The sequence below is a fragment of the Sminthopsis crassicaudata genome, chromosome 6 (genome assembly GCF_048593235.1).
Source record: "Sminthopsis crassicaudata isolate SCR6 chromosome 6, ASM4859323v1, whole genome shotgun sequence".
NCBI classification, from domain to species: Eukaryota; Metazoa; Chordata; class Mammalia; order Dasyuromorphia; family Dasyuridae; genus Sminthopsis; species Sminthopsis crassicaudata.
In genome coordinates, this window is record NC_133622.1 from 152,010,656 (window position 1) to 152,038,139 (window position 27,484).

The 27,484-nt window shown below is 36.1% G+C and overlaps 1 protein-coding gene across 2 annotated transcripts; it reads right to left on the reverse strand.

Annotated features, from left to right (window-relative positions):
• Window positions 1–1,002: 1,002 nt before the first annotated feature.
• On the reverse strand, window positions 1,003–27,484 carry PPM1K (protein phosphatase, Mg2+/Mn2+ dependent 1K). 2 transcript variants are annotated; one of them, XM_074275354.1, is made up of 7 exons: window positions 27,173–27,484; window positions 21,623–22,130; window positions 20,318–20,418; window positions 15,495–15,660; window positions 15,160–15,304; window positions 2,958–3,092; window positions 1,003–1,402 (listed from the first exon to the last, which is right to left on the reverse strand). In XM_074275354.1, exons 2-7 carry the CDS (start codon window positions 22,060–22,062, stop codon window positions 1,271–1,273), a joined length of 1,119 nt encoding a protein of 372 aa, XP_074131455.1. In that variant the 5' UTR covers window positions 22,063–22,130; window positions 27,173–27,484; the 3' UTR covers window positions 1,003–1,270. The 2 variants fall into 2 exon arrangements, with proteins under 2 accessions (XP_074131455.1, XP_074131454.1); XM_074275353.1 differs by lacking the exon at window positions 27,173–27,484 and adding an exon at window positions 26,757–26,893.

Here is a 27,484-nt window from a genome sequence, read left to right on the forward strand (position 1 = left end):
TATACATTCAAATACTTTTACTCAGAGAAAAAGACAGTTTCTTATAAATAACATATACTCAGTGACATATTATGCAGAAATAACTTATTGAGACAACGATTCACCTCTATTCTGAAATCCATTTCTATCTGCTAATTTACTTACCAAGACAGCAAAAGAGAAAAAAAAAAGGCATAAATTTACATTAGCAAATCGCAAGGCAAACAAGATTTGAGGCAGATATTTTAATGTTTATGCTTTAGACTAAAGCATTTAACTTTAATTTAGAAAAGAGTAAAAGCAAATCACCATTAGGTAGCCCTCATAATTATGAAGTCATCATCTCCCACAAAAATTATCTACAATATAAAAATGAATATATATACATAGAGTATATATAAAACACTTAAAAGAGATTAAAAGCAGAAAACTTTATATACAGTACTTAAAACCTTCAATACTTTTTTTACATTATTCCAGCAAAAGTAACTTTTGCATAAGTAGTCTATTTTCTTAGATTGATTGAGAAACATATACTCTGCATCTTCCTTACCCATTAGAAAGAGAATGAATGATTATATGAGACCCAAGTAATAATTTTTAAAAAACATGGGCTCACTGTTCATAAAAATGTAACTGGACTTATAATATCATAGCTTAGGTATGTCCCATCACTTTCAATTTGAATCATTTTTCATTTGAATCATTTTAATTTTTTTTTCAGTTCCAACGGCCAGTTAGTTATTGGGCCAGAATTTTTTAAAAGCAATTGTGAAAAGGCCTGGACTTTCTGTATTTATTATAATCAATATTTTGCAATTAGTGGAGTATTTAAAAAGTAAGCAACATATATACATAACATTGTTTTATTTGTATACATACACACAACACACACACACACCCTGAAAATCAAGAACTTCTCTAAAGATACACAATGAAGTTAGGTTTCAGCTTGTGCAGTAAAAATGATCATTGAAAACCAAGAGCTGCCTAGTAGTACAAAATAAGAAATAAAATCGTTAACACAGTTAGATCAAACCCTTTATTGTTTTTTATGAGATCCTTTTACTCATTGTACATATGGACTCACAGAAGTTTGATTATCCATACTGTTATGCCAAACAAGTTGAATTAGAGCTTACAGTTGATAACCATGATATTCATAAACAATACATGGAAATAGATAATAAACTTAAAAGCAATTTAGGCACTAATTTTTGAGTCACAAGATGATTTTTTAAAAATCTAGTTCGGTAGATATCAATCGCAGAGTAACATCTGGCACAAGCTATTAAGCCCAACGTCCACTTGAGGCAAAGCTTCTGCTGAATGAGAAACCGACATCTGAGTTTTTGTATTTTCCCCAGGCACCAAAAGGCACCACTACTGCAGTGCTATTATCTTCAGTACCATACTGTATAGCCTATAGCATTTGGTGAAAGAAAAATAAACACAGGAAATTATAGTATGCACAAAGAAACTTAAACTGAATGCAATTTAAATATACAAATGCTCTTTGGATAACTGGTAGTTCTAAGTTAAGTCACTGGTTCAATTATTCTTAAATACTTTTGATAATTTTGAGTCATTGTATTAATGAATAAACTCCACATAACTGGTTAAAAAACATGCAGAATTATAGCATATCAGAAGTAGAAGCCCTCAGAGAATCACAAATTTGGAGCTGAAAATGACTTCAAAGGCCATTTAATCCAACCATCTCACTTTACAGATGGAGAAATGGATGTAGAGAAGCAAAGTCATTTGTGCAAGGTCACATGAGTAATGAAGGGGAGAAATCATGATTTGAAAGCTGGATTCTAAATATAGTAGTATTTACACTATTCACTGACTTCAAGATGATTTTGATAATGATATCAATCTTAGGTGATTGTATATTTTTCTAATATAAGTACAAAGAGTATCCTTTTGGCATTTGTAACTTTGTCAGAGATTAATTCAAATAATACACTATTTAGAACTACACAAGAGGTAGTTCACACTGTATTCCATATATGTCTAGTGTATTTCAAATGAGCTCATAAAAATGCATCCCTTTAACATATTCTTAGGTGAATCATCAATATGTTCATGTTTCCAATTTCATACACAGTAAATGCCAAACTTAACTAGCAACTTCATCTAGCTAGGAAATAGCCAGAGCTAAGAAGGAACAGTTAGCAAATCTGAGTCGCTCAAATCATTCCCTGGAAATTCTTCTAATTTCTAAGAAATCAAACAAAATTATTGTTAGTTAACAGTTTAATTAATACTTTTTAAAATCTGTATGTTACTTTTACATAATTCATAGTTACCTACAGGAGGGTAGAATTTTGAATGTAGTACATATATACTCTTTACTGTACAGTGATCTCTTTTAGTAACTATGGCATATCATGAATATATCCAGTTTACACGACAGTATAGTTTAGTGGAAAGAGCCCAGATCAGGACAAGTGCATTCTAAATCTTGGTTCTGTCACTAGCTGGTTGTATGACTTTAAAAATCACTTAAGCTCTCTGCGCTTCAATTTTTCTCTCTATTAACTGAAGAAACTAGATTGGAAGGGCTCTAAAATTTCTTACAGCTCTAAAATGTAAACAAGAAAAATATGTAAAATGAAAAAATGTTTTCATGTATAATGGGTGATAATTAAAATAGAATCTATAATTTATACAAATCACCTTGGAAAGAAAATCAAGGGAAAAAAAAACCCATTACCATTGTGCCTTTGACATAAGATGTTTTTATTACTTCTCAGGGCCAAGGCATCTAGCTCTATGAGGTTATGTTACATGGGAGTGGCTCAGCTGGAATGCCAAAGGAGGTTTCCCCATCAGAAGTTCAGCTAATGAAATCACAGGTTGGCACAAAAACATAGTTTTTCTATATATTCTAAGTTGTAACTTCCAATTTTAGCCATCTCACATAATTGCTTTCAAATAATTTCCAATAAAATTAGAACTAAAGTCACTACCTGTTCAGTTACAACATGGGCTGCTTCATTGGGATCATGGCACTGATTGACAAAATCACAAATCTCTTGACTATTCACCATGAAGTTAATTCCATCTGTAGTGAGGACCAGGAAGCTATCATCAGCATGCTGCAGCTATAAATAAACCCAAACACAATTATCAAGCAGATTGCTTGAGAATGAGAGTGAATACTGAAAGATCTTATTTGTTGTTGAGTAGCCATTAATATACTAAATATACAGTAATTTTTAAAGTATATTTATTCTTTAATAGCAATAGGAATAGTATAACTGAAAAGGCAGAGGAGTAAATGTTTCCAGAAAGAAAAAAAAATTATACCACTCTTATCCTTACCTCTTTCTTTCCTTCTTTCTTTCCCTTGTCTTCCTTTTCTTCTTGGTATTCTTTTTAATTTACCATTTATGATCATGTTTCATGCTTACCTGATTATATTACATACTTTAAAAATTTATTTTAATTTATGGAATAAAACAAGCATTTCCATAATATAATAGAATAAAAAATAGAATGTACTATGTACAATTTGCTATTCCTTTCAAATTTACAACAAATCTTGTAAATTTATTTTCCCTCAAAATTATTATAGTATTTGTAAAACAATCCCAGTGTTTTCGAAGGCTTTATCTACAAGCCTTAATTCTACTTTACAGGATATCAGTAACAGAGGAGTATTTGTGATGCAAATTATGACCGGAGTTAAGTATAATTATTAATACCATATCATCTTCTTGCTAAACTACTTTTTATATACCATGTAAGGTTTGCAAAGCACTTTACAAATATATTTTTTATTTGACTTTCATAAAGAACTGAGGAAGGAAGGAGCTCAAGAATCTGAGTATTCTTTATTTCTATAGCAACTGTATGTATGTGTCTAAAAAGGCCTTTCTTGTGTACAAAAAAAATATTTTTAAGTAAGTTGCAGCCTTATTGTCCCTGTGGAGTATTAACTATACTGTTTATATTTATGTGTGTACTAGGAACATCTAGTAACCCAAATTGAGAATAGAATTCTGCCTGTCATGAAAACTGTTTGGTATGTAAGTTTATTTGTTTTTCAAATACATCCTGTGGGAGAAAGCCTAGAGGAATGAAGATATGAACACACCTGTCCTGTTATAAGGGCACAAGTCTCTAGGGATAAAGAAGACTGCCAGTAAAGTACCTCTGTCCTTTTTGTCATATTACTTATGTTTAAAATCTTATCTCCCACCCTTGCTAAAACCTCAGAGATGAATTCTGACCACTTAAGAAACTTGAAAATTAAACTGAAAGATTTAAGCCTAGGTAAGCTTAAGAATTTTTACATGTAATGGGAAGTAAGAATAGCAAAAAACGCATAGCCAATAGGATTCCCTTAAATGAACCAGAGGAAACAGAAATGGAAGAACAATTAGTTGATCTAAAATTCCCCCTCCCCTTTTGGCTAGTGAAGATAAAGTTGCTTTTATTAGATACACATCTTTTTCTCCTTCTGATCTGTCCACCTGGAAAAGTAATGTCTCCAGATTTGATGAAGTTTCAGGAGATAATACAAGAGAATGAGAACACATCATTTTTATAATAGGCTATGCAAAAGTGCTAAACTATTTGCAAGACTAGATCCCTTTAGTGTATGAGGTTGGTCATATCTGTACACCATTTGTTAAAAACATTTCTATAACTAATACTCTAGTTGGTATAGTATGCCTTTTGAGTACATCATATAAGTTACAATTTACACTTTCTATTAAGAAAAGGAAGGACAGAATAAAGAAAAAGGGGAGAAATTAGGGAAAGATAAGGTTCAAGATCCCAGCCCCAGTTTTGCTCCAACCATTCCTTTCACAGTCTTTTCCCAACAATATTAGATTGAATAATTACTCTATCGATCAGATTTCCAGTAGAAATGTAACAAATCCTAATCGACTAAAATTGAGTCTGAAAAGAAATTTTGTTAATTCAGAGAAGCAGAAGCTAGAGGATATGTAATCTTCCTATTAAAGACTAAATTTTAATTGAAAAATGATCTTGGAAACTAATAATTTGTAAATACAAATAATAAAAATATGCATTAAAATTATGAAGGAAATATTCTGTGGAGTGAATTTAGTCTAGTATATGGTAAATGTGCAATCTGAGCAAATAAAGTAGCAAATGCTCATGAGTCTGAGCCACAGATTCTGGTGAGTTGGCAAAAGAAATAAGAAAAGCTTGAAGGCTGAATATGGAAAGTAATAAAGTTTGGGTTTTGCAAACCATGAGAGATACATAAAAATGAAAAGGTTTAAGTCTGTTGAGAAGGTGTGAGAAAATTACTTTTTTTAGGTAAAAAGGTTGTTTGAAACTTTATGTACACTAATAAAAAATCACAGCTTCATTTGAAAGTCAATAGTTATAGAGGGTTAGGAATAAACTGATAAGCAGTGGATTCTTTTTGAGACTGTAGACCACAGATTTGAATTAAATTATTAATTTGGCTCTTAAATGTTATAATTGGAATAAATTATTGCCTCTTTTAAAATCTTTGGCAGTGGATTGGCTGGAAATAGTGAACCCCATAATATGTAATGCTTGAGAATAAATAGCTCTTGTGTAAAATATATTAAAAATAAAATTATAATGTGGTACTATGATACCACTTGAAAAATAGATCCAGGTAATGGAATTTATTTTCTCTCTCTCTAATGAAATTTCTATTCTGTTCTTAATTCCACGCTTATATAAAAATGTACTGTATCCTCAATCTGGGATTTCTTGGCCATAAGATGGTCCAACAGACCATTATAAGGTTACTAGAGTAGAAGTGGGTTTTGTTTCATGTTTCAAATCCATAATATTGTTTATGATGCTGTGCAGATATGAATGAAATTTCTCTTCCAATCTGGATATCTCTATATTATGAGATGAACTGTTAAAGGAAAATGTTTGAAAACTGTTAATATTCTAAAGAATAATTTAAGAAATTGGGAACTTCCAGTTTGTCTAAAATGAAGAGGAAGCTTTTTTGATTATCCATTTACTTATTGCAAACACTTTTGACAAGAGGGGGTGGTAATTAGGAATTTGTTTAATTATGAGATTGTAATTGGAAAATTCTATTCTGAAATTACATTTTAATCAATTTAGGCTTAACAAACTCCAGTCTTAAAGATTTATTTTTGATTTAAGAGTTAAATAAAAGATAGATATATGTCAGTCTAGAACCTTACAGGTATCATATACTCACTATGTGAATTTACAAAAAATGTATTCTTCATTAGATTCTAATGACTATCATTTTATATCAGAATGAATTTACGCTATCTTGAAAAGAAATAATAATAGAAAGGAATATTAAGTAAAATCTTTTATGTGATTTTTCCCCAGAAGGCAGATAATTTTTATTTGTTAGCTAATTTATTGCAACAACTTGAAAACATTGATAACAATTGTGTCCAGCCCTACTGTGATCAGTGAGATTTTGCTATTTGAGGTAAAATCTTTTAGAACTCTGAATATTTTTTTTAGAATTTTATTTTTACATTTACTGAGTCCTTCATTGTCTCACTACTTTAAGAAAAAATGCCAGCAGTGCAATGGGAGTAACATTTCGGATCTAAGTTTAATGGATACCTATCCCTGGAAATAAAGGTTGGGAAGGTGAACTTGGGAAGACTATGGTTGGGCCCTCCTAATTTATCTTCCCATACAAGAAAACTTCCCACCTGCTTAATTCTGAGCCTCACTTTGTATCTAGCCATATACTTATGCTTACACTATTCTTATACATGGGTTGATTCATTCTGAATTCTTGGGCTTAGATCTGGAGGACCAGATTGATGCTGTTATTACCATGCTACTGCTTCTTCCTCTAAAAGCAAATCTCTCTAACCACAATAAATTAAGCTGTGACTTTTATGATGAATCTTGTTTCTGCAATACCTTTACAATTCTGTTTTCAATCTGAGATTATAGTCAATACTATATCTTGAAGTGGATGAGTATTTCGCTTTGTCACTGGCCTGTTACTAGTGTCATATTTTCACATAAAATAAGGACCTTTAAATATCTCATAATGGCATGGTATGATATTGGGCAATATTGTAATGATTTGTGAAAGCAGGATATAATTCTATTAATTTAATGAGATTAATATCTATTTGTGTTTCCTGTTTTGAGTTAAAGAAAAGAAAGTTTCTCTTATGTAAATTCATTTGTGACCAACCTTTCTATACAGAGGGCTATTACCTATGTATTCCCATATAGTATTAGCTCCTTAGAAGTTAATCTTCCTGAGGGGAAAATAAGGAAATAGAGTAAATAAAATTTCTAGAATGAAAATTTGGGGTTTTTCCCCTAAAGAAATAATAATATCATGATCAGATATCTATAGATATCAAATAGAAAAATTGGCTTCAGAATTTTTTTTCAGTTTGTATTTAAATTTCCTAAATATATCAACACAATAACTTGCTAACTTACATCACAAAGCATTATAGGTAGTAAACTGAAGTCCCTTCCCTCCTGGGATATGAATCTGATATGAAAAATGAAAAAAGATAAAACATCATAACTTGAATGATGGTGGAGTTAATACCAACTTAAAGGGAAATTTTTTTAGCCTTAACTGACAATTATATTGGCAAATATCAAATTTATAGCCAGAAGCAAATTCTTCTTCTACAAGTTAGATCTTCATAAATTCTTTTAGATTCTCCCTTTAGCCTGTTACAGACAAGTTCTAAATCAAGTATCTGGTTTAGAGAAAGATTTAAGCAGCAAAGAATATATGGAAAATGTAAATTCTCTCGTCTAAAGGTTCTTAATTTGATTAGGTTGAACTAGTTTTTGCCACATGACCTGGTTATTGGTAAAGCAAACTTAAAGTGACTGTATTAAATGGTAATAAGATCTTTTTTGCAAGAGTTTTTCACAAAAATATAATCTCTACAAGTAACCTGAACTATAGAAGCAAGCCTGCTAGAAGAAGCTGTTCTGAGATTCCACCTGTATCAGAATGCCTAAGAGAAATGGTTTCCAGAGAGTCAGAAGACTGCATCAAGAAATCCTCTGAGAAATTAAGATTGCTACATGAGACTTAGGAGCCCTAAATTAAGATAAATTGATGAAATGGACAGTGGGAGTGGATTGCCCTTCTCTTCCCATGTGCTATTATTTTTTGTATGGCCTGCTTGCCAAAAAAGACTGCTCCCAATGGCTCCTGTCAGTCCCTTGGTCAATCGCTTTCCCTTTATAATATTCTCATATTAAGTGTTTGGTCATTGTTGGTGATTCATTGAGAACAGAGGATCTCAGCAAACCACAAAAGGGAACCCACAGAAATTTTTTTAAAATTTTATTGTTTGTTTTATTTTCTATTTATACATGGGATTCTTTTGGATAACTGAACTACTGAGAAGAACCAAGTCTTTCACAGTTAACCATCACATATTCTTGCTGTAATTGTGTACATTGTATCCCTGGTTCTGCCTTCCTTCACTCAGCATCAGTTCATGTAAATCTTTCTAGGCTTTCTAAAAATCAGTTTGTTAATCATTTTTATAGAACAATAATATTCCATCACCTTATTCAGCCATGCCCAACTGATGGATAGCTACTCATTTTCCAATTCTTTGCTACTACAAAAAAAGCTGCTACAATCATTTTTGGACATGTAGGTCCTTTACCCTTCTTTATGATTTCCTTGGGATAAAGATACAGTAGTGGTATTGCTGGGTCAAAGGATGCAGCGTTTTATAGCCTTATGGACATAGTTCCAAATTGCTCTCCAGAATGGTTGGATTATTTTACAACTCCACCAACAATGTATTAGTGGACTGACAGAGAAATTAATTTTAATACTGTTACCATCAAATCTAATTTTTCCTTTTCTGTCAAAAGGCCATTCTAAGAATAGGAAAATCCCCACTCCCTTGAAAGTATATTAAAGAGATATAGGTAATAGAATATTATTGTCCTATAAGAAACAATGAGCAAGCTGATTTCAGGAAAGGCTGGGAAGATCTTCATGAACTGATGCTGAGTGAAATGAGTAGAACCAGAACAATATATATATAGTAAAAAAAAAGATTATGTGATGATCAACTGTGATGGACTTGGCTCTTCTCAACAATGTGGTAATTCAAGGCAATTCCAATGGACTTAAAATGGAAAATGCAATCCAGAGAGAGAGAACTATGGAGACTGAATGCATTTTGTTTTGTTTTCTTTCTCATGTTTTTCCCCCTTATCTGACTTCTTTTGCACAGCATTATGAAAATGTGTTTAAAAGAATTTCAGATATTTATCATATATCTGATTGCTCTTGGAAGAGGAGCTAAAGGAGGGGAAAGGAAAATTTTGGAACACAAAGTTTTGCAAAAAATGAATGTTATAAACTATGTATTTGGAAATATAAAATACTGTTGAAAATTTTTAAAAATAAGGTATACTAAAAATGTCCTTAACATTTCTGTTGAGGAACTTAGTCTCAAATAGGTTGGGCTAGGCTCTACCCTAGGACCCCACCATGGGAATCTTTGTTTATCCTGTGAACAGAACTAGCTAAGGCTAGCCAAAGACTACTAAAATGTCTACTACCAAAGTGAATCCAAAGTGTCTGAGCCCCCTAATTAAGATGGGCAAAACTGAATCCTGAAGGGTAAAAACAACCAGAATGAAAATAGTTTTTTTTGCTCAGATTGCCAAGGGCAGCTAGAGACTTATGACCAAGTCTTGTTCTTCATTTGCCGTACATTCTGCTTCACCCTTACCTCCTTTTCCTCCTGAACATATAAAAATCTTTCTATAAGTTTTTCTGATGGACATTTATGGATGATCCAGGTTCACAATTCTCTTTATCTCCATTAAACATGCCTTTCTTACTTAAGCATTCATTTCAGGATTTAATGGTGGCAGTAGTGGACTCTAATCAGAGATTGTTAGGGGAAACAAAGCACTGCTCTCTCTGAGAGCCTGTATGCCAAGTCAGCTGGTAGACTGGGCCCAAGGGGTAAGAAGGGGCTTGGCCTCTGAGGCAGGAGGTTGTGTCTGGCAAGAGTTAAAGGAACTGCAATAGGTTTCCTGAGATGGCGAGGGATGTGTCCTTGTACTAGATCTCCTCCTGGGATGCAGCACTAACTCCAGAAGCCTCCTTTCTGAGGGCTCTGCCTACGCAGTTCTGAGTGGGCAATCTGGGAAGAGAGGCAACATAAATAGACAGCCTTGAACAGAGCTCGTTCTCTTGCTCTTGCGCTTCTGTGCTCCTGCGCTTTTGCTTCCTGCTACCTCCACTGAGAGGATGACTGAATAAAGACAGAATGGATTTCCTCCTGGCCGGTCTGTCTCTGTGTGATCTGGATTGGAGCCATAAGGTAGGTGAGCTGGCCTAGCCATGCCACCAATGGGTGGGCAGATAGAGTAGCCTTAAGGGACGCTGCAAGTGGCACCCAAACAGGGACCATTTGTCTAGGAACCTCACCATGCAAGCAGGCCTACAGGTGGGAAGAGACAGAACTCTGCTTTAGTGAGTGGAACATTCGGTATGGGACAACCATAGTGAGGGACCCATATCAGGAAGTACTAGGGAAAGAAGCTTATAGAATAGTAAAGCAAGGAGGATTGGAAATTGTATTTTTAAAGTGGCAGGTAGTAGGTAATCAGATGGTTTCCTATGATAAGAAAATGCTGGGAGCCATCCTGGAATGGCTTTACCCCATTTATTAAGTGATTAGCAGCACTTTAAGAGGTGTAAGCCACAATCCATTAAAAGTAGATAATGAAGTGCAAACAAAGACAAGTTTAGGACAAATGATATAGAAAGCAGCAAAGGAAGGAGACATAGAAGCAAAAAAACTTTATGAGGGATATGCAGTTGCATCCCTAAAAATGATTTCCAAAAAATAGTAGGAACTGGAAAGTATGAAAGAAATAAGGATCAAATGCAATATGATGCAGCAGTATATGCAGCTGTGTCCCAATGTGCCCAATGAGCATTTAACAAAATTCAGGCTTCTGGAAAGCAGAGGCCTCCAAGACTAGAATTAAACAGGGGCCAGATGAATTTTTTCCTGATTTTGTGGCCTGCCTACAGGTGGCTGTTGAGAGGTCAGTGGGCAGAGGAGAAGCCTCCAGCCTCCTTATGCAGAAATTGGCATGGGAGAATGCTAATACTAACTGCCAGAGGCCATGCTTACTTTAGATAGGGAGGCTGGCCTGGAAGAGATGATAAAAAGATGTGAGAATGTTGGCTCCAGTGCCTTTCAAATGGATGCCCTGACAATTGCTATATCTAAAGGGGTTGTAGCAGAAGACCTGCCCTGGCAGTTTGCAGTCAAACAGGGGGTATTCCGACCCCTGGTTGTCACAGGTCTCAGGTACAATCTATGGGGTAAAGATATTGAAGGCTTGTGGGGTCTCAGTTTATATACCATCTCCACAGGATTTTTAATTGGGGTCATTGGGTGTTTGGGCACCATCTTTCATATCACACCCACACCATTAACATAGAAATCTAACACCCCAGTTTGACTACCCCAATGGCCTTTTTCAGTGGACAAAGCCCAAGCTTTACGTGAAATTGTGCAACAACAGTTGAATGCCAGACATACAGAACCAATGTCCAGCCTATGGAATATTTATTATAAAGAAAAAAATCTCGGAGATTCAGAATGCTAGTGGACTCCAGGGTTGTTAATGCTACTACTGAACCTACTGGAGCCCTACAGCCTGGCATGCCATCTCCTAATTTAGTACTCACTGGCTGGCCAGTTATAGTAATAGATATACAAGATGGTTTCTTCTCCATCCTTCTGGCCCCAGAGGATAAGAAAAGATTTGCTTTTACCATTCCCTCTCTAAACAATGCAGGGCCTGATCTGCACTACCAATGGAAAGTTTTCCCCCACGGGATGTGTTGTAGCCCCACCTTGTGTCAGGCGTACATAGCGCAAGTGCTAGGACCAATTAAGAAAGCTTGGCTTCATGCCATGATACTGCATTATATGGATGATATACTATTATGAACAAGCAGTGGGAAAGATCTCTCTGCCATGCTGAAGGAGACCATAAGCATTCTCACTCAACATGGACTGGTGGTAGCATCAGAAAAGATCCAACTTAACTATCCCATCATTTACCTGGGGCTCTGGATGGGGTCTTCTGCAGTTACTAATCAGATACTTAAATTATAATTAGACAAGGTGAATACTCAAAGTATTTCAGAAACTAGCTGGACAAATTCAATGGTTAAGTGTTGTGTCCCATTCCTATTTCTTTGATTCAGCCATTGTATGACATATTGAAACGAGACTCTGATCTAAACTCCCCTTGAAAATGGACCTCCTTGGCAAAGGACACAATTTATAAGATCATTACTCTTGCTTCTAAATCTGAAACAGTGAGGTGGGACCCCATGTGTCCTGTAGAGGTCTTTTTAGTAGACCAGAAAGTCCTTTCCCAGTATTACATCAAGTTAATACAATTTTGGAATATGTGTACATGACAAAACCAAAGAAGATATTACGTAACTATATTGAAATGCTGGGAAAACTTGCCCTTGAGGCAGTAAAAACAGCCTCTCATCTAACAGGGGAAAAGACCCTTACTGTATTTACCCTTTGAACTAGGAGTTAAAGAAGTCATGATGCAAACTAATTGGCCTTGGGTGTATTGTGTTCAAGGGCCTACATTAAGTCCGCATTCTACATGCTTATTCCTTCCTTTGCTGTCCCAATTCTGGTACAGACCCCTCGAAAGACAACTGTTGATAAGCCTGTGCAAGGCACAAATGTCTTTACTGACACCACTAAGAACCCCAAGGCCTCAATTTATGAGCTCTCAAAAAGAGATTCTGGTGTTAGCGACTCCTTATGATTCCACCCAGAAAAATGAGCTTTTTGTTATCTATCCTCCAGCCTGTGAAAGATACCTGGAACCCATTAACATCATATCAGATAGCTTACATGCTGTCTGAGTGCTCAGACGTGTTGAGAATGCTGTCCTACAACCTCAGAATTTTTCAGTTGCTAACCTTCTTGTGAATTGCAGCTCATTTTAATGATGATATCCTCACCAAAATGGCAGGATGCCATTTACATCCTGTATGTATATTCTCACCAATGCTCTGCAAGAGACATATTTGCTGGCAATGAGGTGGCAGACTATGTTTTACAATGCTCCCTTCTCATGGTCACCGCACCCCCGAATGTGCCCATGATTTTCTCCACTTACCCACTAACTCTCTACGTCACCTTTATGGCCTCACCCAGGAACAAGCCCGACAGATAATGAAGCAGTGTGTTCAGTATGTTCCGTTTCTCCCTCCTCCACCTAGTAAAGGAGTTAATCCCCGGGGTTTATTTCCCAATGATTTATGGAACCTCTCACGGGGTTCCTAATACCATAAAGACCGACAATGGTTCAGCTTATACTTCTAAGCAAATTGTCACCTTCCTCGCCATGTTTGCCATTAAACATGTTACAGGGATTCCCTATAATCTACAGGGTCAGACCCTAGTGAAATGGGCCCATTGTACTTTGAAGGCCACCAAGAATGTGGCCTACACAGGCAGACATAGATAAGGCCTTATATACTTAGAATTTTTTGTGCCTAGAACAGGGATACCACTCTTTCTTCAGGAATGATACATTTGGCACAATATTATAGGCAGGACAGAAAACGAAGTCCCATAAAAACAGCACTTCAAGTGCCAAAGAACATTCAAAAGGTTCTTTGGAAGGACATTTAGGAAGGTCCATCCTTAGTACTTTTGAGAGCTGGGATATTTATATCTTGCAGATCCTGTTGGGGAATGCCACTGGAGTCCAGAAAGAAGAACAAAGTTGGCCCTATTAAAACAGGGGTTGAAGAAGAAGAGAAGATGACGACCCAAGAAATGCCAGAAACAGCGCCATAGCAGAGAGATGACTCCCTTTGCTGGACTGGCTTAGTGACTGGATCCAATATACTTCTTTTTCCATTCCCTTCTATTCTATCCCATGAGCTCTATGTAGCCATTTTTGTATTGTTGCTTCTTTTGCTTTTGTCTAGTTTGCTAGGATGCTTTATATGTATCCTGAAAAAATTCCAGAGAGGTGGTTACAGAAGAGCTTCTCATTCGTCAACATTAGAACATTCAGCCTTGTTAATAAATTGGGGGAAATGTAAGGGAAAATGAAGCACTGCTCTCTCTTTGATATGTGCCACAGAACTTGTATGCCAAGTCAGCTGGTAGTATGGGCTCAGGAGCTAAAAAGGGGCTTGGCCTCTGAGGCAGGAGGTTATATCTGGCAGGAGTTAAAGGAACTGCTAATAGGTTTCTTGAAATGGCAAGGGGCGTGTCCACATGCTAGATCTCTTTCTGGAAGGCAGCATTAACTCCAGAAGCCTCCCTTCTGAGGGCTCTGCCTACACAGTTGTGAGTGGACTGGGCACGGGCAATCCTGGAAGAGAGGCAGTATAGACAGCCTTGAGCAGAGATTGCTCTCTTGCACTCCTGCGCTCTTGCTTCCTACTACCCACCCTGAGAGGATGACTGAATAAAAACAGAATGGTTGCATCTCCTGGTTTAGTCTGTCTCTGGGTGATCTGGGTCGGAGCCCGAAGGCAAGTGACCTGGCCTAGTTGTGGCCACCAAGGAGTGGGCAGATAGAGTAGCTACAAGACATTATGTCTTATCAGTTCTGGGAATGAGCTTCTGGAAGCTTTGATGCTTAGCACAAGTCCAAGTTCCCTCGCACTGAACCTTTCCTTCCACTTTGACTTATTTTAGGACTTGATAGTGAGAAGATTTAATGGCAAAATGATGATTTATACAATAGAAAATAAGATTCTTCAGGTCTGGGATTATTTTGTTTCTGAACCAGTTGTTCCAGACACAAAATAGATGTTTAATAAACATATGGTTGTTGAACTGAATTAAAAGTAATTATTAGCCTGGAAGCTTCATTTATTAACAAGGAGCTCATCCTTGTTAGAGATAACAATAAGCAAACACCCTGGGAAACAACATATCATTGTTTCCTTAAGTAAGCTATGGCAAAGTATTAATTAATTGAGTTATATTTTTTAAATAAAATTAAATTAAATAATTTTAAAATCTTTTCTAATCTATCTTAACATAAGCATTTTTATTTAAATTCATTCTCTTGTAAAACCTTTAAGGGACTTCTCTTTGTTTCAGGCCAATGAATACACACCTCATGCTAGCAGTCTCTTACCTTAATCCTTTTTGTTTCAGGTTCTGCTATCACACCGCTGTTTTTGAGATCCAAATCTCCAATGCTCCTCGTCATTGCAAGCCTGCCATTGACATGAGGTTGTCCCAAACTGTTCCAAGCTACAAAGCCACCACATTTCTTGATCCTTTCCATGAAGAAAAATTTAAAAACTAATGAAAAGGGAAGGCAAATATTACTTCAATTAACTCTAAAAAAATTTACTGTTTGTCAAAGGTCATTCAACTTGGGAGGGAAACTTATTTAAATATGAAACTATTTTCCCCCAAAACACAAACAAACAAAAAACAACAATCCCAGAGCAATGGAGACAATACCTTTCTTTTTCATCTTTTCTTTCTGGAGTATGGTCTGTGGTCAGTTTTATGGGCTTTCCTTTTCTACATAAGAGAGCACGGCTATCCCCGACACTAGCTATAACCAATTCAATGCCATCTCGCAACAAAGCTACTGTTGCAGTGGTCCCAGAGATTAGCAAAGTACCTGCAAATATCACATAGAGAAGTATAAATTAGTGATAGTAACAATTTTAAACAAACACACACATATGTGTATATATTTTTACATATACACATGTGTTCATGTGTATATCTACATATAGATATATAGTAACATTTTTGCTGAAAAAAGTTAGATAAGAAATAATTACCGAAATATAACATGCTAATTTATCTGGAGCTGTGCAAAAAAAAAAGGTTAAAAAATGAAAACATGCATAGGCTAATGATTCAAGTAATAAGGTTTCATATAGCAAAGATGAAAGAAATTGAAATAGGAAAAAATAAATTGTAATTTATTATTATGTATTACAATAAATTGTAATACATAACTATTACAATTTATTATCTTTCCCTTAAAGTTCTTATCTATTTAAATAAAGTGTGGCTAATTTGGGTTTCAAAAAATTCTAAGAGCTTGCATGTGGCTATAGGATAAAAATTAAGACATTTGGATGGGCAAGACCATTACAGATTCATTTAAGTTAAAAGCCTTTTCTCTAATATGTGGGGACCATTAAGATTCATACTGCCCATACCGCAGTTTGACTCTGTTAAAATATAAATAGCTATAACAGGTTAAGATGAAATGTACTAAAGAAGAGATTGACTTTTATTTAACTTTTATCCTATACCTACAGGCAAGCTCTTGGAATTTACTAAACCTGGTTTCAGACATTTAATACTTACTAGCTATATGACCCTGAACAAGTCACTTAATTTAAATGTTCCACAAAAATAAATAAATAAAAATACTAATTCCTCAAATTTCTAGAGGGTCAGTGTTACTCCAAAGAAGATCCAGTACTATATTATCTAAAATACCTGTTGCTACCTTGCCCCAGGTTTTTGCAAAATTATAAATATCTTCAGATCAAACACAATGATTAAATTCTATAGTCCTACTCCCTTTTAACTCAAGCTTTATTTTCCTTTTTCCATTTAATTTACTTCACTTTTATCAAAGTGTCAAGGGTTGCCTTGACTGTCAGAGAGAGAAATATTGGATTTGGTATTAAAAAAATTTTAAATTTCATTGAGCTTTATTATAAAGTAATTAGCTAAAGAATACAGGAGCTTTAAAAATTATTCAAGAGATGACTTGATTTAATAGGAAAAGAGTAGGGATTGATTCAGAACTCTACATAATATGGGAATAAGTCACTGCTGGAAGGTTGGGAGGAGGACACTATTACATTGTTCTTGGGGAGGTGATGCATCACAATTATACTAGAAAGCAACTGGAATTATGCAAATAAATGACTAATATTTCCATATCTTTGACCCAGAGATTCTATCAGTCTTCTACTTCAAAGAGGCCATTGATAAAAAGGCCATACCATATTACATATAAAAATATTAATAGCAGTACTTTTTATGGCAACAAAGAATTGTAATCAATGTAGATGCCCATTGATTGGGGAATGGCTAAACAAATTATAATACATAAACGTCATGTATATTACTATACAGAATGACAAATGTATGAATTATATAAAAAGCATCAGAAGAGGTATATAAACTAATACAGAGTCATAAAAACATTATATATAGTGATTATAACAATGTAAATAGAAATAATAATCATAAAAAAAATGAAGCCAAAATAAATCAAAAAAAAAAAAAAAAAAAAAAAACCTATGCTAAAAGCATATACAAGACCAGGAAGCAGCTAGCGGTTCTATGAATAGAGTAATGGACCTAGAATCAGGAAGTCCTGAGTTCAAATCCAGCCTCAGATATTTTGTAGTTGTGTAACTGAGCAAGTCACTCAACCTCTGATTGCCTGATAAAATGGATCCACTGGAAAAGGAAAGGGCAACCCTCTTCACTATCTTTGTCAAGAAAACCTCAAAGGGAGTTACAAAGGGTAAAACATGAATGAATCAACTGAACAAAAGAGAAATTTTCAAATAGCAGCCTTCAAATTTAAGTTGTATTTGTTTGCTGTTCTCTACCTGCAATGTGATTGAATCATCAAAATAGAAATTTTACAATACCTTCTACTAACAAATTAAAAGCCAGGCGAGTGCTTGAATGGCAAATTCAGATGCAGTCTGCCAAGGAAAATCTAATGCTTCTTTTCTTTGTTTAAAGAAAACACAAGGCAATCACCTACACAAGTGATGGGCTTAGCCTAGAGAACTGAAGTTTCAGAACTAAATAACTAAATTTTATAGGCATACTTTCTATAAAAAAAAAAGTTCAAAAGCACTTCAGCTCTATATTTAGCAATATATTCTTAACATTGGCTAGGCAATTTCTTTAAGTCCTCTCAACTAACAGGTCAAATAGGATGTAGGAAACTAGAAACCACCAGATTCCTTTACTTGAGACAAAATTTAGCAGATCTCTTTCCACTAAAGTCCAACTTACAAGTATTCATGGAGTATAAGTCCAAGTTCCTTGCTACAAATAACAAGAACAGAGGAAAACAGGAAATTCACTCAAGAATTTTGGTAAAAGAATTAAAATATAAAGAAGAAGGTTTTTTGTTTGTTATCCTTTTTTTTTAAACTTTGGTGAAATATTACTATCCAAGTTATATTTCAGGAAATTCCAAACACATGATTAAAATGCTTTATTTGGCTAGATCTAGGGATATTTTGTGGTCCAGTGGATTTTTCCAATCAACCTATAGTACAGAGAGTACTCTTAGCTTGTAGTGTCTTCAAAGGGAAGGAAACATAAAACAAATATGTATGAACAAATTGCTTTAGTGGACTTCTCAGTGTGTTTGATCAACCAATTCGTTTGACATTGATGAATAGGTTGTAGGTACCACATTTACTATTCTAGAAGATATTTAAAAGTAGTATTTGTTAAAGCTTAGTTATTTCTAATTATTCATATTTTCATTTGCATATTTGGTGATGTGCCATACACAACTGGTTGCCAGGACTATCCTATTTTGTTCTACTGGCTCCCATCATGATGAGCCATCACAGAATGCCTTAAATTGAGGCTGTATAGTTATAAGCTTACACATCTACATGAGTACCTGACATCTGATAAGTGTCATCTCTTAAAAATATTTTTAAGATAATAATCTTGAAGTTTTTTTCCCAAAGCTCAAAAATATTTCAAGTTATTATTTTTATAAAACTAAACACTTTTACTAGGGTTTGCTCCAAATGAACTTCTTTAGTTGTTCTAATTTTCTGCTTAGCACAGTAGACAAAAACATTGGCTCTAGAGTCAGACAAAAACATTGGCTCTAGAGTCAGACGCCAGAATTCAGATTTTGTTTATGCTACCACCTTGTGCCTTTGTGCACCCTATTTCCCTGGCCTCAATGACCTCATAAGTAAAATGAAAGATTGGAGTAGATTACTTCTAAAATTCTTCCAGCCCTAGATCTATCACCTATTATAAGTTCAGCACTGTTATTTAATGATCATGATACAAAGTTACATGCCCTTCCAAATATTTTATTCCAAAATGTTGAGCTGTTTTCAGAATGGTCTGTTACACATGCCCTATTATTATACACATGCCCAAACACAAGTGTTTTAAATTAAGCCAATTAATTATCCATCTTTTTTAAAATTACTAACAAAGAGTCAAACAGAATTTAGTCCTCAGTTCTTTTCCTTTTGGCTCAGAAGGAAGCCAATAACTAGATAATCAGGTCTTGAAAAAAAATGCAGTCTTCAGTGTCTCTGTGCATTCTGATAAGAAAACTTTCATCAGAAAGAAAATATCTCATTCTCATCACAAACAAATCTAAACTATAGAATTTTGATATTTATCAGTGAAGTAGCCCTGAGAGTAAGAAGAAATCTGTGTCCCAGTCCTGACATTGTTAATTCTTTTTTTGAATGCCCTCCTCATTTTTTAAATGAAGATAATCCAACCTCATCCACTTCCTCAGGATACTGGGAAAATGAAAATTTGAGTAACAGACTTTAAACTCCTCAAAAGAAAGTAGTTAATCCAAATACAGAATATCAATTCTCAAAACACTATTTTTTAAAAGTATTGCAGCTTAACTTTATGCCTTCTTAATTTCAAAAACACCATTTTTCTTGTTAGTACAAAATACTCTGCCAACTCTGATATGAATGTCCATTATAGAGTTTCCTTATCCTAAAAGGCTTAAATTTGAGTACACTGTCCTTCAGTATGTCCTTATACACTGATGGGAGCAACCAAGTAAATGAAAAAGGCCGTGTCTGGCAATTGATCTAGTAGTTTAGACTTTTAGGCAAAAAATAATTTCTCCAATGAGGAACAAACTTTACTGTCTAACAACTTGTTTTAACAAAGTAAATCCCTACTTGCCATCTAGAGAGGGAGTGGGAGGAAAGGAGGGGAAAATTTGGAACAAAAGGTTTTCCAAGGGTCAATGGTGAAAAATTAACCATGCATATATTTTGAAAATAAAAAGCTTTAATTTGAAAAAAAAAAAAAAACCCAAATAAATAAATAAATAAATCTCTTCAGGACAATTTTTAAACCCAGTACAAATAATCTGTTGGCTTAGATCTCAACGAATGCTGAAAATGGTTCTTCCATTACATTAAAACCAATTCCTACTTAAAAGTCCATTTCAAAATTAAAATAGCAAAATTTTTTAAAAAGTGGTTTTCTGGTCCTTATACATCTCCACACTCCTGTAGAAATCTAGATGATTTACTTACCATCAGCAGATAGGTGTGCTTGCCTTGCAAATGCTTTATCTATTTCTAGGAAAGCGCTGGTCAATACAGTTTCCAAGTTCTTATCCTTAGTAAGGAAATCCCTTTGTTTAAAAAAAAAGCCAAAAATCAAATATGATCATTTTACAGTTTTTGATAGTACTATTTATTATATTTAGCTAAACAAATAACTATTTTTTAATATCACCACCAATTACAATTATCTAGTGCTATACTTTTCAAGACACTTTCATATTCACAATTCATTTTATCCTCCCAACAATCATGTAAAATTAATGAAAATGTCTTACCATGAAGCTATGTAAGTAGACAATGGAGTATACAACTTTATATTACAGTAGCCAAAGAACATGCTAACCATAAGCAGTGTGATAGACAAAGAGCTCTAAAGAATCTGAGTTCAAATATTGCTTCTCCTACTTATTACCTCTGTATTTTGGGCCAGCCACTTGCCCTTTGTGGACCTCATATTTGTCTCATCTGTAATAAGAAGGGATTACTAAGATGCCCTCTAAGCATTTTTTTGGTTTACAGATTTATGACCCAACTGATATACATTCATTTATTAATAAGGTATTCACCTAGATGTATTTCCCTTTTTTATTCAGAGCTAGTAACAGTGCTTTCTCAAAGATAACTAGATTAGTAAAATGACTTATTAGGATTCCAGTGGCCACATTTAAGGAAATCTCTCTACCATTAATATCATCACACAATAGTGGTATTAGAATATTTGAAATCTACTCCTTACAATTCAAAGCTATATAAGCCATTTGAAATGGATACAAATAAAGCACCATGAATCCTGACCAATATTTACAATAAAGGTAAAGCTCAAGTGAGTATTTCTAAAATTCTCATTAAAAACCAGACAATAAAGCTTAGTTCCAAAAGGAAAAAATATATATAAATTTTCACTCAAGAAGTAGCATTCTATACACATAATCAAATATAATTGCTGTGACTTCGTCACTTTGCTACAAAGTAGAGTTTTATGGAGGGGAGAGAGGAAGATTGCAGTTATGGGAAAGTGACAGAATTGTAGAGGAAAAAAAAATCAATAATTTTTTTTTAAAGAAGATAATGGCAGCTGCTTTTTCTATCTTCAGCCATAGACTGACAAGAGGCAACTTTTACTATTTTTTATTGCAAGTACTTTTACACAGAACAGTATCAGTATTTAATTAAAAAAAAAAAAGCTTTACAAATATCTCCAATCTGAATCAAGCCTAAAAGGGCCTTAACTACATTACCACCAGATACCAGAAAGAAAACTGATGTACATACATAATATATTTTTCCATATGTGTGTGACAGAAGTCAGCAGCTGCAGATCCACCATGTCCATCATATACTGCAAAGTACAGGACTTCATCTGTCAACTGGGCAAAGTCAAATCGGTCCTCATTTTCTTTCCGTTTTCCAATCTGAGAGGAGCAGCCCACATTTTCCAGGCTAATTTTGGGAATTGGCTTTCCATACTTGATACTTGGTGGGAGAAGAATTGGCTCATCAATTCGGTTATCCCAGATCCCAAAAGTGTCCCATGTAGCTGGACGCCCACTGCCGTCTGGATCAAATCTAGAAGATCTTCGCTCAGAGGTGGAGCTATGGCAAGTGGAGGTCACTCTTTTGTCATCCTGCAGCAGGCGTGATGTCAACAAAGCTCTCCTTCTCACCTGGTACCCTCCACTTCTAACTAAAGTAATTAGAGCAGCTGTTGACATAACTTGATTCCAAAGAACTTGGTGGCAAAGGAAAAACCAATGGAATGTCTTCAAGAAAAATGATACAACTAGGCAAGGAAGAGAGAAATGTACATTATAAGAATTATAAGTTGTAATTCAACAAGCATTTATTAAGAACTTATGTGCCAGGTGATATAGTCCTTGCCTCAAGTAGTTTAATTTTACTGGTGGGGAGCAAGGTTTAACACGTATATAAATAAATAACTTTTGGGTAGAGGAAGGCACTAATAACTGAACAATCAGGAAAGAATTTGTGTAAGAAATAACATTTGAACTCAGACTTGAAACTAGAGATTCCAAGATCACTCCAAGCAAGGGGGTTACTTGTTCCTCCCACTCTACTCCTCTTTCTTCCTTATTCTTTGTCATGAAGTTTGGAACAATGGGTAAGGGGAAAGGGGGAAGGGGGAAGGATACCCTAAAAAATGGACATGGTATGAAAACAAATGATAATATAGGGAATGATCTTGTTATTTTATTTATATGGGGAATTTTTCTCATTCCTGAATTCCCTGTATCAATAAAAAAAAAATCAAAAAAAATTTTTAAAATCTACCAGATATGGGGTTTTCTCTACAACTTAAGAAAGAGCTTTGTGGAGTTGCCTAAGGCACTAAGAGAATTATGTGACATGCCCATGTAGATATATATTTTTTAAAAACCTAGACCAAAAAAGAAAAAGAAAAAAGAAATCTCCTGAAGTCTCCAATTTTTATGTTGCATCTTAGCTATAACAATATTTTTATTAATCATTCAGAATACAGAAACTTGAGCATTTTTTTTAACTTTTCCCCTTGTTTTAGGTTTGCATGACTTTTTTGGGTGTAGCTGGTTTTGAGGAATAGTTGCACAAAGGAAACTACCTAGACAGAATCCAACTTACAAATAATTCATCTATACAGATGATCATCATCCTCATTCCTTGCAGCTGGAACAATTCCTTTTTAACAACCATTACCACTAGAACTCAAAGCATAGCCACTACCATTGTTCCAGTGTGGGAGGAAGGAAAACCCCATTCCTACTTGGAAAAAGATAAGTTCCCGGTATTCTTGAGTACCAACTGACTTTCCTTATAGAAGTAAGGTTTTAAATGATAGCTAATTTCTACAGTAATTTAACTACCATTTTTATTTAAAATTATATTTATTCTCTGGAAAAACTAGGAGATTGAAGATAAGAAAGAGTAGGAATTGTGGAGGGTGCAATTTACTGGAAATCAACAGAAGATGAGAAAGTGGTTAGCTTGGGTAAGGAGAAAAACCATCTCATCATCAAAGACAAGAATGAAGGAGTAAATCATTTGAGATTTCTGAATGACAAAGGAAATGGATAGCCTCGTGTTTTGTTTTGTTGTTTTTTTTTTCAGTGAATACAAGTACAAAAAAATGGAACAATGCCTACTTGCAAGAAACTTACATTCTAATGAGGAACACAGTTATTCAGTTTTGTGTTTGTTTTTTTTTCAGTTCTGCCAAAATTAAAAGTATACCCTGCATACTTTTGTTGTTTTATGTTTTATAGAGAGTCAATTGTTAAACTTTTACTATTCCCCAAGGTTCCATGCTGGGCCTTCTTTTTTTCCTTGTATTTCAAGTGTGTAGAAAGTGAGACTCAGAAGAATCTGATGGATGGATAGAATATTTGCAGATTGATACCTGAACCCTTCTACAAAGCTATTTTAATCTGTTGTTCTTTATCAGTTAGAACCAGATACTATCACTGAAAAATGTTACATATTTTCCTTAAGTAATACATCCAAATCCAATCAGCAAGTTTTTGTTTTGTTTTGCTGAGGCAATTGGGATTACAGGACTTATCCAGGGTCACACAGCCAGGAAGAGTTAAGTGTCTGAGGTCCTCCTGACTTCAAGGCTGGTGCTCTATCCACTGCGCCATCTAGCTGCCCCAAATCATCAAGTATTTTATTGCCTGATCCCCAACCTTCCCTCCCCACACACTATATGCTCAGCAATGTGCTAGGGAAATTAAAGAAGAAATACTCACACTCGAATATAACAGATTTCCTTTCCTCAAATACCTTACTGTCAAGGTAACCCATAAAAGAATGAACAGACTGAAAAGAATAATCTTCTCAATGACAACTGAGAGGAAAAAACATCTTTGCATCAAATATCTCTGATCAAATTCTGGTTATCTTACACATATATGCAAATGTCATATGTCATATGCATCAGGTCAAATGCAGAAGATCACTCCCTAAAAGATATGGTAAAAGTATCTGAACAAGTTCTAAAAAGAATAGGAAAATGAAAAATGCCCCAAATAATTATAAGGCAAATGCAAATTAAAATAATTTTATAGATTCACCTCTTACCTACCAAATTGAGTGAGAGTAAATTGAAAGTAAGTATCAATATTGGAATGGTGTCAGTGTGACCAAATTGTGATTGCCATACAATTCCATAATGTCTGATTTATCACTCTCTATATTTTTACAACATACAAAAAAGCATTCTTGCTATTTGGGATTTTTTTATAACTTCAAATGGCATGAATCCTCAGTGAAAATGAATAAATTATTATCACTTGGACTAGAATGTATACATGAATCCAGTGTAAATTAGCAAGTATATATTAATACATGCACATATTTACAGATAAATATGTATATATACAGATAAATATGTATATATACCCATCTATATGTGGAAAGATTGACAGATATGCACAAATATACACACATAAATGATCATGAATATACATATTTACATATATATGCATTTTGTATGTATATATTGTCTGAGGAAAATTATAAATTCTTTCAACATAAGTTCTATTGTTTTCTCCCCTCCCTCAGAAGCACCCTTAAGACCATTTATTTCTCTTGACAATTAAAACAACTAACGTAGAGATAAAGGGAAACCTGAGAACTGCTTTCTTTATCTTTAATGCTGGAACCTCAAATGACTCATTTGCAAGTTTTACTTTATATTAGATCAGGGGTTCTCAAACTACGGCCTGTGGGCCAGATTCGGCCTGCTGAGGACATTTACGGGCCAGCCAGGTTATGGCAAATGGACTGAGAGGCGGAGACTATAGTCCGGCCCTCCCACAGTCTGAGGGACAGCGAACTGGCCCCCATTTTAAAAGTAGAGGACCACTATAGTAGAGGATCTGAGACTACAGCCCTGTGCATAGTTCAAGTAGCTGGTAGACTTCTAACTGAAGATACACACCAAAAAATCTCTAGCTCTTCCCAGTTCTCTTCAAAGAACGTCTTTCAGTAAAATTCATTAAGATATGAAAAGGTACCCGGCCTGTTTCCTTCTATTCTGATTCTGGAGGAAAGAATGAAGCTGCTGATTTTGCAAAACTGTTTCATCTAAATTCCAAGTCAAGATGCTTTTCTTTCTTTGAAACTAAAGAATGAACGATATAAACTACTCTCATGAACTTTTGAAATAAGTCCAAAAGGTAGCTTTGGGAGCTTTTAGACAGTTTAAAGCATAACTGCTTACCCTTTCTTGAGATCACTCCTCCAATACTAAAAGGATGAAACGGGTACATAGTTATTATAATATCTAGAACCTTCATCGCTATGGAAAGGCTTGGAGAGTTACTATCTAGAATTACCAAGTCAAGGATATGAATTTTTTAAAAAATCCATTATAAAAAAGGGAAAAAGAATCACTTGATAAATTTCCCAAAGCATTAAAGTTTCTCTTATATTTTAAGATAAAATGTTGACCAAGGCTTAAGGTCAAATACCTTCTTCAACAGGTCCCAGTTTGCATGCTGGAAAAGGGGAAATGGTTTTGTTGCCAAAATTACACAAAAATTGACATGAATATATTTCTTAGTATTTTTCTCAGTTCAATGAATTAAAGTTATCCTAACTTTTTTAGTTGTCCTTTGACACATTCTTGGGAAATGATCAACTAAATTGCCTAATCCCTATGTAACCCACCCCAAAGTACACAATTGACTGAGTGTCCCTGGACCTGTTTTCTCATCTATAATGTGATGGGGGACGGATCGGAGGGTCTTTGAGGTTACTTTCCAGCTCCACATCCCTTGAATGGGCTTGTTTGGACCGTCTGAGGTTCAGCTACAAAGAAGGGTTCTGGGGAGATGCGGTGAGGGAGATGGGGGTGGGGGAAGAAGGGAGATCATTGGAAAGGAGCAACTGTAGAAAAAAAGAGAATGAAAAAATTAATGTAAGTGTGCGGAAACAACCACCAAAAAAAGATCTCTCTGTGCTGCTGACTGTATGTTCCACGGTTCTCACACTGGGGGAGTTTGGCTGGCCGCCCCCTCGGATGGAAGGGAATGCTGGTAGCCCCCCGCCCCCGGGGCTCAGTAAAGTCAGATCGAGCTCCCAACTCTTCCTCCCCCGGCGGAGGCACGGACCCGGCCTGGCGCCCCTCACCGCAGGCCCCGGTCCCCAGGAGATAACGGAGCCTCGTCGGGAGACAGACCCCAGAGCCGGCCCGAATGCGGCCCCTCAAGCCCGCGGCCCCGCCAGCCCTTCCGGTCCCGCGTCGGAGGATGCCCGGCGGCTGCAGCATCCTCACCGAGGCGCAGAGGGTGGCCTCCCCACGCGGAGGCGGGAGGTGGGGCCCTGCCAGTCCCTCTGCGCTGGCCCAGTCCGGCCTGGCCCGGCCTCCCTTTCCAGCTCCGTCCCCACCACACCTCCACTAGGACCTCACCCGGGAAGACGGACGGGGTGCTTCCAGCCGCCGCAGGCGCCGCCGGGGCCCCGGGGTCAAGTGCGGAGCTCTCCCGCCGGCCTGGCTTAGTGGAACGTTGGTCTCTCGGCTCCGCCGGCCCCGCCCCTGCTCCCGCCCTGCGGTATGCTCAGCTGCGAGGTCGCGCCGAGACGCGCCCCACCGACCAATGGGAAGCGGGAGAAGAGGCCCCACCTCCTTCGCCCCCACCCCCACCCCGGGCTCGCTGCGAAGGAAAAAGAAATCTCTCTCAAATCCGAAACTGACATCAAAAAGCAATGGAGCCCAGGGTGCAGGGTTTTGAATTGACTCGGAGAATAAGACCTAGAGGTGCCTGAAGATCGTGGACTCCCCAGCCTAACGCTAATGAGCCGCAAATTGCACATCCTCTCTCTTACCTGGTGACGGATGCTTACACTACCATCGCCAGAGCTAGGACTCCCTCCACCAGCCGGCGCGGTGGTTGCAATAACGCAGCTGCTTTGGTCTAAACAAGTGCCTCCCTGATGCCGCCCCGAGAACCAACGGGTCCCTCCTAGCGCTGCTCTGCTTCGACCAGAGGAATTCTCGAAACGCTTCCTATCGCAAGCCTTAGAAAGAAGAAACCCGATCCTCTCGATGGGCAGCAAGGCTGAGCCAAAACGGGTTTAGCCAGGCGGTTGGCGAGCCGCCCTTTGGCCTCCGTAATCACCAATCACAGTTCCAGAACG

Excerpts from the sequence above, each read along its gene's own strand:
- PPM1K (XM_074275354.1), bottom strand. The coding sequence starts at position 22,062 with ATGTCAACAGCTGCTCTAATTACTTTAGTTAGAAGTGGAGGGTACCAG. Across the intron at positions 15,661-20,317 it reads AGCACACCTATCTGCTGATG|GTACTTTGCTAATCTCTGGG; the intron begins GTAAGTAAATCA and ends TGATATTTGCAG. Across the intron at positions 1,403-2,957 it reads CCCATGTTGTAACTGAACAG|GCTATACAGTATGGTACTGA; the intron begins GTAGTGACTTTA and ends CAAATGCTATAG.